This window comes from Corapipo altera, unplaced genomic scaffold, assembly GCF_003945725.1.
Source record: "Corapipo altera isolate COAL_440 unplaced genomic scaffold, ASM394572v1 62, whole genome shotgun sequence".
NCBI classification, from domain to species: Eukaryota; Metazoa; Chordata; class Aves; order Passeriformes; family Pipridae; genus Corapipo; species Corapipo altera.
This window is the reverse complement of record NW_020884894.1, coordinates 2,948,499-2,961,014: the sequence shown is the minus strand read 5'-3', so window position 1 is coordinate 2,961,014 and position 12,516 is coordinate 2,948,499. Positions and strand designations below refer to the sequence as shown.

At 36.1% G+C, this 12,516-nt stretch overlaps 1 protein-coding gene across 6 annotated transcripts in view; it reads left to right on the top strand.

The window, feature by feature from the left end:
• Positions 1-12,516, top strand: part of PHKB (phosphorylase kinase regulatory subunit beta) — a 68,090-nt gene that overhangs the window by 33,999 nt on the left and 21,575 nt on the right. For all 6 annotated transcript variants that reach the window (XM_027647026.1, XM_027647023.1, XM_027647021.1 and 3 more), the window contains 5 exons: positions 1,475-1,633; positions 5,294-5,388; positions 10,368-10,423; positions 10,595-10,688; positions 12,338-12,421. In XM_027647026.1, coding sequence (XP_027502827.1) covers positions 1,475-1,633; positions 5,294-5,388; positions 10,368-10,423; positions 10,595-10,688; positions 12,338-12,421 — 488 coding nt within the window. The remainder of the gene's footprint in view (positions 1-1,474; positions 1,634-5,293; positions 5,389-10,367; positions 10,424-10,594; positions 10,689-12,337; positions 12,422-12,516) is intronic.

Sequence of the window (12,516 nt, the reverse complement as noted above, 5' to 3'; positions counted from 1 at the left end):
ATCGTTCATTGTCACTTAATTTCACAAGGTTTAAAAAATAATTTGCTACATGCATATGAAATTGGTTCTAGCTAAGAGCAGGGAAAATGGCAGCATTCTAATATAAATGTTCTCTTGCTTAATTTGTGCACTCCAGAATGTTTGTGGCACTGCAGACGAGGCTATTGATGGCTTACAGGCTCATTCATCCAAAATTCAGTTAAAAAAAAGAAAAAGACCATAAGTTTGAGTGGGAGGAAAATAAATGGTCAGAGAACAGAACAAGCTTCAATATACTGACGATCCAATTTTAAAACTCAGCATTTTAGTCACCTGTTCTTACATCTGTGGTACACTTACACAAGTAGATGTAGAGTATTTTAGTCTGACTTGTTCTTTAAACTTGTTGAAGTGAACTAGTTTCTGTAAGAAAAACAAACATTTCCTTACCAAGTTTTCATTATGTAACAAATTTTCTGACCTTGCTAGTCCTTGTTTTTTTCTGATTAATAATGAATATGTGAAGTTTCATGGATGCTAAATTAATCTTGTAGTTTCTTTTGTTGAATGTCATCACAGATATCCCATCTTAAACTTTCTGGGTGTGCTTTGGTACCTCACTCACTTGAATATTCTATCTCTAACAACTCTTGGTTTTCCATTTTTTTCTCTGCTTCTTGCCAGCAATTTTTTGTCTTAGCACGTAGCCAGACACTGCAGCTTTATTCTGTTTATCACCAGTTCTTTATCCAAATAAATTCAAAACTAAAGCAATACTAAGGTAAAATTTAGTTTTGCAGGAAGCATATTAATTTGCATTTCTATTTCATATAATTAGGTCAATCATTTGTCACTATGCTTCTAAATTACTTAAAAAGTATGGAAATAAAGGTTATTGATCTACAATGATCAGCAGTAATTGTGGCATAATTCTAGATAGAAGGTATATTATCTTTCAGTGAAGAAGTTAATGCTATTTTGATCCAATGATGTTTCAAAATTCAAGTGCTGGTTTTAAGCATTTAATTAATAAAAGTATGTAAAACCAAGTTGACTATTTTTGACCAGGATTTTAGTTTTAAAAAGTTACCTGAGACTGAGGATGTGTTAACTGCAGGGCAAAACAGCCCAAGTGTTTCACTGTGACGCAGCTTTCTTTGCTTTTGGTTATGGTTTGTTACCTGAACTGCATTTTGCTTTAGGTGAATTGTTTTATTTTCATTTTGCACAGTAAGATGCTGCACAGACAACATATGTATTCTGGGAAGAAATTCTGAGGAAAAGTTTGGTGAAATATGAAGTAGTTTAATATTGCCCTGGGTTTCCTACACTGCTTGTGGTTTTGAGAGAGGATAATGAATGACATCCATTTCTGTTCAGTCAAATTGTTACTAAGGTGTAATTTTTCCTATTTTGGATTCAGCTTTATTGGGGGACTCCAATCAAATAATGAGGGAAGTGATGACTTACTTACTGTTTATTTTAAAAATCCCAGGCTGTCCTGTTGTGCCCAAGTATTACTATGTGCCAGCTGATTTTGTTGAAATGGAAAAGAAGAGCCCTGGCAGCCAGAAACGGTTTCCCAGTAACAGTGGCCGGGATGGAAAGTTGTTCCTGTGGGGCCAGGCCATGTACATCATTGCCAAACTCCTGGGTAAGAGCCTGAGCAGGTCCTGTCAGGTTTTGACTGTGTCTTGATCATGTTTTTCTTGAATCTGAATGAAAACATTGGTTTAAGTTTTGAATGGGCTATGAGTGGCCTGTGTGTCTTTTGCTTTGGTACTTACATGAGGGACAAAAATTGCTTTTTAAAAGTCTTCTCATTTTTATGCTGCATGCAACATACTGTGAAGCTTAGTGGAATATTTCATAGAGTACTGAAAATCTTTTAAACGTGATAGATGTATTTTTTTTGTTGTTTCTTTTCCTAGCTTTTCTTCTTATTTCATTTTCTTCATAACAAAATATATTAATGTGATGCTTTCTGGATTAACTGTATCAGCTGCACCTGTACAGTGATGTTTGTAAGTGATTTATAGCGTTTAATTCAAATTATTTACTGCTTTAAGGACGAAAAGTTTAAACTTTGAATAGTTGCAGTCTCAGAGAAAGTTAATAATTTATTCAACCTGTGTTATTTTTATCCTTTGAAATGTACTTTCAATTGCTCATCTAGTTTCTTTTTTAAAGTTTGACCATTGAAGATTGTTATGGTGAATTTCAGTCACAAATGAACTCTTGGTCTCACTTGAAATGATTTTATTAAAGGCTAATGCAAAAAGAATGGTTAAGCCAGAAAAATCTTCACACTTGTTTTTTTTATTTAGTATTCCTTTTAGGAGCAAGATATATCAGTTTATTTTAACAGGATCAGCATTTACCTGGTAATCAGTAAATTAAGTTCTGGAAACTTTTTTCTGTGAACACTGTAAAGGGAAACAGGCTGTTGGTAGTAAAAATGAGAAACTTTGAAGGGGGGGTTTAAAAATTCGAGACTTGGCAAGAACAGTGGATGTATCTTTAGTTATGGAGGGACAGAGCCTGTCTGGTGCTCCACCTGTTTGCTTGCACTGTATTCCTTACATAAGTCCTTTTTCAACCAACGCTTTAAAATAAATGCAGGCAATCTTATTGTTAATTAAAAACAATGAATTTAACCTCTAAGGATATTAGTCAAGTAATCCTCAAGTGTGTTTGTAGGAATACTGTATTAATTCTGCTAGTATTGATCTTGTACTAATATTTGTGTATTTCTGTACCTGCAGAATGCTGGTTAAATAAATTGTATTTATAATTTGCTAAATTTTGTTTGTGTAACATAGCATTTTTGTGTTTCAGTTCTTTGCTGAGCATTCTTACTCACTGCTTTTTTTAAAAATAGGTGTGCTAAATCTCTTTTTGAAACGTTGTCATTAGTTGCTGTTTCCTTTATTGTTTTAAAACTTTCTCTCCACTGTATTCACTACTTTCATTCACCCTTTTTTTTTTTCCAAATATTCAAAATTTCAACATTTTGGTGGTTGTTATATCAGGAACTCCATTTATTCATACTAATTTATAGCTGCTGCATTCCATTTTGTTCCTTTCTGGATGAAAACCTGCCTGAATAACAGTCTCATCCTTGGTGAAAGTGTTACTTTGCTTGTTGGTGGTTGCTAATTAAGTGGAAGCCTGACTCCAAATACTTTGATATCTGGGAAGGTACTGTTTTCCCATTTCATCATCCATTCAGAAATCATTGTGTTGCCTCAAGGGTAGCAATTAATTTGTATTTGTTCAGCCTCCTTGCTCCTGCTGTGTAGGCGAGCACACGGCATCACCTTTTAGATTCCTCTGCTGTCTCTGGGCCTGAGCTCTGCCTCTTGCACTCCAAACTTTTCTGAATGCAGCACCATGAAACAGAGTCCATTCTTACACATCTCTCTGCCTCCCACAGAAGCAGGGAGGTCAAAATTTGGGTCCTGCTTATAAACACTCTGAGTAACAGGCAATGAGAGGGTCTGTGTGTCAGATGCCTATTGGAGGGCATCACATGTTTATGCAACTGAAAAAGTTGTTTATGAAAAAAAAAGCATGTGTTTTGCAGATGATAATGCTGGTTTTCATACAGTTTCCTCCTTACGTTTGATGAGGAGGTTTGTAGAACCTTTATGATAAGGTCCCCATTTTGAAACAAGGGAAAGGAATGCCAGGCATTCAGCTTTTTCATGCAACTGAAAATTCACTAAGTCTTTCATTTAGTAGCTCTCTTACCTTTCCTTTCCTTTTCCTTATAATTTTTGTATCTTGTTCTGTGGATTCAGTGCTGCCTAGAACTAGGTTAAGTCTTAGTTTTAATAAGATTTTTAATATTTCTTACAGTGTAGACCAAAAGGATTAAATGTTGTCAGCTGCTGCTGCTGATGCAGATAGTGAGCTAACAAAGAAATCTCTGCTTTTGCATTCTAATACACTTGTATTTGTAATAATGGTGATGAATATTCACTGAGATCCTATTTTTAAAAAAATTGTAAATATCGAAAGTTATATTTTATAATAGTCTATTGATATAGTTCTTTTAAATATTACGTTATTCTGACCTTATATTTTAATTACTAAGCCAAGTAAATCAATGTAAAAAACAGTGGGAATAGAACTTGTATCCTGGAAACCACTCTTGCTTTTGAGAACTGATGCATAGCCCATTGATCTTGAAATCGTTTGGTTAATCAATTTTATTGCATCACACATAAATCGAGTAACTTCCATTCCTTTAGCCAGCATAAGAATTCTGTGTGGACTGGAGCTTAGATGACTGATTTCCTTATATGTGATCTGGTAACTCATGTGTCAGCATATAAATGATTTGTCCATAGTGATTATTTTATAATCTAGCTTTGCTGGTTTTGTGCCCATGGATCATGACCCTGCAGGAGCAGAGCAGAGGAATGGGGTCCTGTCCTGGCAGGAGTCCAGCCATGTTGTCCCAGCAGAAGGCTGAGGCCAGGGCAGTATCCAGTAGCTGGCAGAGCTCCTGGCACCAGCATCTCCAGCACAGCTTCCATGGTGAACTGCCCAGCCAGGGCCCTTCACTGCTGCCTGAGCATCTTCTTTCCATTGCACCATCTATTCTCTTCTTTCCTAACACTTATAACCTTCAGTAAGGACATATTTTGAGTTTATAAACTGTTGTCTTCATTTACTACGTGGTGCAGTGTTCAGAAACATTCTTATCTAGGCAGTGCTGGTTTTCTCTTGCAGCTGAATGGAGTCATGAGTCACTTCTTTTTTAGATTAGTAGCTTGTTGTCCAGTGCGGAGGCTTTTAAGAACAGGTACAAAATTGTTGACTTCTGTATAGAAGAAATGAAAATGCATTGTGGCCTACTCTGTAGCAGAAATTAAATAAAGTTTGGGGAGTTTCATGGCAAAATGCAACTTTGGTAAAATGCTTATTTGAAGGGTATAGTGGCTCATAGTAGATTATGAACCTTTATTCAAGGAAGTAGTTGAAATTTTTCAATAGTATACTTTTATTGGAATACTTCATTTTTTTCAGGAGAAGGTTAAAATAACGAATTTTTAGGTGGGCTTTTTTCCTCTCGTGTAAAAAACTCCATGTAGAAATGGCTTGATTTCAAATAAATTTAATTAGTTTTTTTTACAATATCTGATTCTTAATTTTGCAGAATATCCTTTTGATCTGTAAGTCATTGATCCAAAACAAGGGTTGTAGCAGCAGAACCAACTCCATCAAATAAGTTAGCATGCCTTCTTCACAAAAGCTGCTGAGGGTACTTAAGTCATTCTGTATTTTTATTATCACTTACTTTCAGCTGACAAGTTAATAAGTCCTAAGGATCTGGACCCTGTTGGACGGTACGTAGCTCCCCAAGACCAGCGGAATGTGAGCATGAGATTTTCAAATCAGGTAAGCATAGGCTTAGTTTTAAAATATTTTCACTGAGAAATTGTCATCTACATGTTATGTATGGTCTTCTAATATTACAGTTAAAGTGCAAGGAAAATATTAAGTGTATATACATTTTCTGAGTTGATGGAGGATTGCTTTTAAAAGGAAGATTTATAACATCTGCAGTTCTGGGGTAGTGATACACATTTGCCTTCAGATTAAGCAATGCAGTCAAAATGATACAGAAAATGTAAGTTTAAATAGTTGCTAATAGATAGGTATGTTTCTCTGAGTTATAAGTTATGCCAGGAATGCAAAAATGCTTTTTTTATTCCTCTGAAACAATTTCAATGTATTCATATTTTTTTTGTATTTAGAGCTCCTAAGACCTACAAGGATTAGGTTCTTTTTTTTGTGTGGTTGAGACACCATCCCTGGGGGTATTTAAAAGGCATGCAGATGTGGCACTTAGGGACAGGGTTCAGTGCTGGGCTTAGCAGTGCTGGGTTAGCAGTTGGACTTAGTGATTGTAAAGGTCCTTTCCAGCCTTAATGATTCTATGATTCCATGTTCTCCTGTATTTGGATTAAATGCACAGCAGGAATGAGTGAACAGGGATGGGGAATGCTTGAAAACGTGGTGCATATGTAGGGGACTTCTTTTATTAACGAGGTGAGAACTTGTATGTGTGGAAGCTAAAAGATGTATTTCAGCCGTTATGTTTCCTTATATATTTAAGAAGTCCCTTGTTCAGCATTGTGAATTTGTTATTGAAGCATAAAAGATGAAGTATTTCAGAACTGAATAATGTTTTTCTTGTTTTATCCAAATGCTGCTTAAGCCCTCAGTTTCCTCCTCTTTCCTGTTACCAAGGTAATCCGCCTGCCTGGCTGTTGGTTCATTCATAGTGAGACTTTGATTGTTCATAGTGCAGCACTTCTGCCATGTTAATATGAGATAATGAAAGCTCAGTGACTTCATTTTTTCCCAGTTTTTGTCTGTTCTTACCTCATGGGTTATGAATATATCAGCTTGTGAACTGCTGATACCACGTGCCCTTTTAGGAGTGCCCTCAGAAGAAGCCTGTATTGAGTCAGGGATACTGCAGCCCATCCAACTCTTCTTCCTTTGATTCTTCAAACCAGGAACTTTTCATGTGCCACAGCTGAACACTTTGAAGAAGATGAGGGTTTGTTCTAAAGGCACTGCATCACTCATCAGGAAATGTTTTAGCAGAAAAGCATTTTTACTTCTATTTGGGGTACCCAATATATGATAGGGAATTTCCAGATCTTCAGAGAGAAGTAGCCTCAAAAGTGATAATAAATAATACACTTCCAGGAGCTATGTCCATATGTTTCCTCTTGGGGGGGAATGCCAGTGTGGTGCTGGAGCAGGGCTCTCTTTGCTGGTTTTAGTCTGTGTTCCAAAACAACAAAATCCAACAACAGTCAGAGAGGTTCTCCTTTTGCTTTGCAGTGCTAATGGTCAGGTTAGATCCCATTCATAAGGTAAAAAGAGAATTTACTTTATTGAAAGAAGATAATGCAGGGAATTCTAGTTCAGTGAGGAGGACTCTTTAGAACTGGATTCCTTAGAATAACTTACTTGGTTACTCCTTTTTACTGTCTCTGTATTCAGCAGAAATTATAACACAATTTTGGTTGTTGCATTCTGTTTTGGGGAATGTAGTGTAGAAGGAAGCCTGGATGGTAACAACATTTGAGAAATGAGGTAGGATGGAGATTTTCTGGATTTGTTTTGCATTTTACTGGCACATGTGAAAGCTGATTTATTGCTGTCTTATGTTTAATTTCATATTTAACAAAAAGTCGTCTTACTAAATTGCCATAGTAAGACCAATTTGTCTGCTGGGTTATGTTGAAATATGTGTTTAGGGTTACAATTAATTGTATTCTTTCAGTGTTTTGCTATGTAGACTTGGCAATCATTTGTGAGGACTTCAGTTACTGTGAATTGAGGTTAATACCTATTGATGAAGAGAATTGGGAAAAGAATAGTTAAAATAATAGACTGCTTATTTTTTTATTTTCAGGGAAATAGATAATGTGTAAAGAAGGAACTAAAATTATTAAGTGGAGGTAGACTGAGATATTTTTAGATTTTTCAGCTACCCAAGTTATGTTTAGGGTTGGAACGTGTCTAATTTGGATGGTTTAGAGAGATTGTACCATATTGGATGATTTGTTTTGTCATGATAATTATAATCATATTTGTGCTTTCATTCCCATTAATACAATTGTCTATCACAGTTAACACAATTCTGAATGTGTCCAATGCTATTCTGGGATTTGAGGCACACGTGTGTGCAGGCTGTGTTTCATTTAATGAACCTGGTGTGTCAGTAACAATGGCCACACAGTGTTCAGCAGGGTCCAGCTGCTTCCAGGAGCAGATGTACTCTGTGACAATCAGGTTGGAGTTCAGTAGCAGCAAGGTGGGTCATTTGGGTCAAGTACAGTGTCTTCTGTTGTGGGCTATTTCTGTTTGCCTCACCTTGCTCCATATGCTTGGAAAGCCCAGTAGGTGTAATTTCCACTGGTGTACTTGGATATTGTTCCCAGTTTCTCACATGCTCAGAATGAATGGATTTTTTTCAGAGTTCTGAGACTTCCTGGCACTGTAAGCAGAGAGGCATATAGTGATAACATCTGTCCAGAGAGAGTGCAGCAAAAGACTAATACTGAGCTGCTTTCTCTGCTTGTGCCAGGGACAGAGTCAAGGATTTTTGTCTTTATCCTACCTCTGATGGTTTATAACCTTGTTAGAAAACTATGATTTTTTAAATTTTTTTTTTTATTCTCCTTTTTGGAGAGGAAAAAGAACTAATCACTATTTTGTCTTGGCCTTCTGAGGTGTATTTATCATCCACACAGCATGCAGAATATAGTTGAAAACAGCCCCTTCTGCCCACTATCCAATGTGGAAAGGGAAGGCAGAAGGTTGAGCCTGGGCAGGGGGGGTCTGTTGTTGTGTCCTGGGGAGATGGTGATTGATGTTGTGTGAGCAATACCTGACCTTGCCTTATTAGACAAATGTGAAAGCCAACACATTAAAATGGAACTTTTTAACAACAACAGGATTTATTTAGTGAAATATTTAGGAGTTTAATGCTTTTCCACATCTCTTTTTTTAAAAAAATATACAGCAAATGCTATCTAGAACAATCGTTATTGAAAAGGGTGACACAGTTTTTTGAGTGTTGTATCAATTATTCTGATCTGTGCTTCTTTAGGCCGTACTTGTCGTTCTCCAGACTGTGACATGTCAAATGACAGTGAAAGTAATGTTACATGTTTAATGGTACAGCAGTCCTGTAGTTGTACAGCAATTGCAGTTAAAATTTTCCACAATACTTTTAAGGGTCTAGCAAGTTTTCCCACAGATTTTGTGTTGTGCCAGTTGTGCTGCAGATGCAGTTTGCGTAGTTCTGGGAGGTGTTAGAACCACCACTTATTGACTGCTCTAAATGAATCCTGTCCTTGGGCACGGCTGTGTGTGAGAGGAATTGGTTCTGGGATTGGAGAGGGGTGTGCCTCACTGGTGATGTGGAATACATGGATTTGTGTACAACTTACAGTCTGTGGTTACAAAGTCCTGCTAACTTCATCATTGATAGAGTAATAAATGAGTCTTAACTTGAAGACCATCCTCCGGGGTAGATCACAGGCTGTCTATGAATCAGTATGGTCTTGTTTTCAGATGTGTGGGGGGAAGCTTTGCTTTTTTTTTATAAACAATTATTATGGTAAAGAATTGGTTTGAGTTTTCCTACTGTTTGTATAAATGCAAGTAATGGCACAATGACCTTATTCTGAGCAGTAAAATCTTTTAATGTCACTTGAACTTCTGACTTCTTCATCTGGTCTCTTTGTGCATGTACTTCCATCACAACTTATTTCATGTGGCAAAAAGTCAAAAATCTGTAGTGGAAGTGTAGTGCTGACAGACTTCTGGGAGAATGTTATCAAGAATTTCTTCTGCAAATCTCTAAGATCTAACTTGATATCAAGGCTCACAGATGCCTGAGCAAGCAAGCATTCACTCTGAGCTTCCTGTTCTAAATCAATATATCTATCTCTCTATCGTCACAGAAAATGTTGTCTTTTTATACAATTGATAGAAGATGTGTTTAACTTCTGTTATTTGTGTTCTGCCAGTTTCTAGACAAGAGGAGACAAAAAGCATTTTAGCAATGAAAGTGTGAGCTGCTGTTAGTTCTGTTGATTTTACAGCTATTGAATGCCAGGGAAAAAAGGAACAAGGAATAACTTGGACATGCCATTTTCTAGCTCGTAGTGCTGCTGCCACTGTGATAAGAAAGGTGAATTGCCACTTCAGGACCCAGGGAGCTGAGTCAGTGGTTTCACCCAACATGCTGAATTCACTCCTGTTTGCGTAGTTGCCTGATGTCAAATACTTCATGTTTGAAATAAATACTGGTATCAGTGTAATAAACAATGTGAGGAAATGCAGTTACCTGTCTGATCACAATTTTTCAGAGTTGTTATTTCTAAGTGAATTTTATTGATTACCCAAAAAGCTGAATTATTTCACTCATTACAAAAATGTGTATCAAAACATTAGGTTGTATCAGGCCTATATAAGTGATACATTGATTAGATAAGTTCTAAATTTTTGTATGAAATTTAGTGGTTTTCGTATGTGATTCTTTTTAATTAAAAACCCCAGACTAATCCAAACAGTGATTATCAGAAATCTGTTTATTAATGATTCTCCAAAATACATCTCTTGCAGAGTCTTAGTGATAGGACAGTCTTCCCATAGTTTTGAGACTGACAAGTTTTAGTGCTATGGTGTTCTTTCAATTTGTTCATGCTGTAAGAAAAAGAAATGCAGACAGTGATGTCTGTCGTAGTTGTGAATTGTTCAAATAACCATTGTCCCTGTTCATGCTATATTGAACAAAATCTTTAATTAGCAATGCTAATAATATTTTTTCCATTATTTTCTAGGGTCCTTTAGAAAATGATTTGGTAGTACATGTGGCCCTCATAGCAGAAAGTCAGCGGTATGTATTTACTTTTATTAAGAATGTGTGTATTAGGGAAGGGTTGAACAATAGATATCTTAAATGGTGTAGAATAAAATACTGCTACCTGTGTATCTCCTGCCAAGATAGTTGTTAAAACTAAGACTATTCTGTGATTTGTCATTAAATTTGTTCTTATTTCATTTGTAGCTTACAAGTTTTTCTGAACACATATGGAATCCAAACTCAGACCCCCCAGCAGGTGGAACCAATTCAGATATGGGCTCAAAAAGAACTTGTCAAAGTAAGGAGTTTTGCATTTAAGATTTTTTTATCTAACTATACGTTTCTTTTTTAAAAATAAGAATTTATATCAAGCTATTAGGCTTGTATCTCCCCAAGCTTGTTATCTACCTCTTTTGAATGGCAGTGAAATGAAAATAGAAAGGAGAGGAAAACAAGAAAATGGGATAAGATACATGGAGTATAGGACAGGAGAGGAGCAGAATACTCTGTAGGCACAGACTGATAAAAGAAGAGGGAACACAGAAACAGATGGTGTGCAAGACCACTGTAGTTTGGTTCATGCTCATAAATCAACCCAACAGTCTGGTCTGCTTTCACAGCCATTGCTTGCTATTAGCAGATTTAATAATCTAGAAGTGAAGGGCATTTTAATAAAAGAAAAACCACACCTGCTTGAAGCAGCTGGACTTGCATGAAACCATGCACTGTTCAGTGCTCTAGTGCTGAATCAGAACTGATGCTTTGATTGTAGCAGGTCAAGAGGGAGTACTATTGCTAGAAGACAAAACATCTTTAATAGTTGTGTTGTCAACATGAGGCCTCCAGCTGAGGAGTCTTCAAGGAAAGAGCCAATGTTACAATGCTACTGGAGTTCTGGTTTTGTTAAGAAAGCATTTTCTGCTTTTCATTCTATCAAAATGAAGGTTGTTTTAGTGTTAAATTGTCATGCCTACTGCCGTTCTTCTAGTCTCCATTATTTCCTACAAGCAGAGGTTGAATGTTGTTTGGTTTTGTTATGCAAGGATGGTTTATTTGGCTCCATTCCTTTCCCACTTGAATAAGGTTACATAGCCTGGATGAACAGGTCATGTAGGTAATTTTGTTTTCTCTTTTAAATAGTTCTTGCTGTTAATGCAGAAACATAGGCAGGATCAGGAAGGCCCCAAACTGACAGCAATAAAAAGCTATTGAGTGTAATGTTTGTTCAAGTGTTTGTTTTCATTTGCTTCTGAATTATCTTCCTATAGCATAAAAAAAAATTGAACTTTGGAAAATGTTCAGAATTCTAAATATTCTGTAGTAATGGTGGGTTCCTTACCTAAAACTGCCCAAATAAGGAAGAATTACACCTTTCAGTCAGGTTTATCTGGTATGTTTATACTGTGTTGCTCACAGCTTAGTTGTTTTCTTATGGTTTTATTTTCATATACCGTAATAAATGAAGATTTTTTCTTTCATTTGTACTAGGCATACATAAGTAAGAGTCAAGCTATGAATAATGAGATAATTCCCTTTTGTTTGTGTTGTTGATGCTTTAATTTTGCAGGCTTGTACTAAAATTAGAATATAGATTTTCAAAGACTTCCTATATTCCTCTTTTACCTTTGTATCTACACTGGAAAAAACATTACAGAAGGCAAAATTGGCCAGACAATGGATGCAAATGATCCTTTAAAAAAATTATTTCATTAAGCAAATTGAAAAATTTTAATTATATAGATTAGAAAAGTAATAGGAGTAAGAAGGTAAAAAGGAGACCTAATATAGGAAACCACAAGTTTTAAAAAAACCTCACGAATAGAAATAATGACCACATTTTAGGAATCGTTTTCTAATCAGAGCAGAATATACACAGCTTGCTTTGTAAAATGTGGCAGGAGCATAGGAAAAGCTGTTTTTATCAGTTTTCATGATTCTTCCTTACAGGCTTACTTTCATTTGGGAGTCAATGAGAAATTGGGATTATCTGGAAGACCAGACAGACCTATAGGGTGCCTTGGAACATCAAAGGTTATTCAAGAAATGTTTATATTCCTGTTATTGATGTATATTTTAGATAAGCATTGAGTTATTCTCTGAATTATTTTAAACATAATTGAAATTAA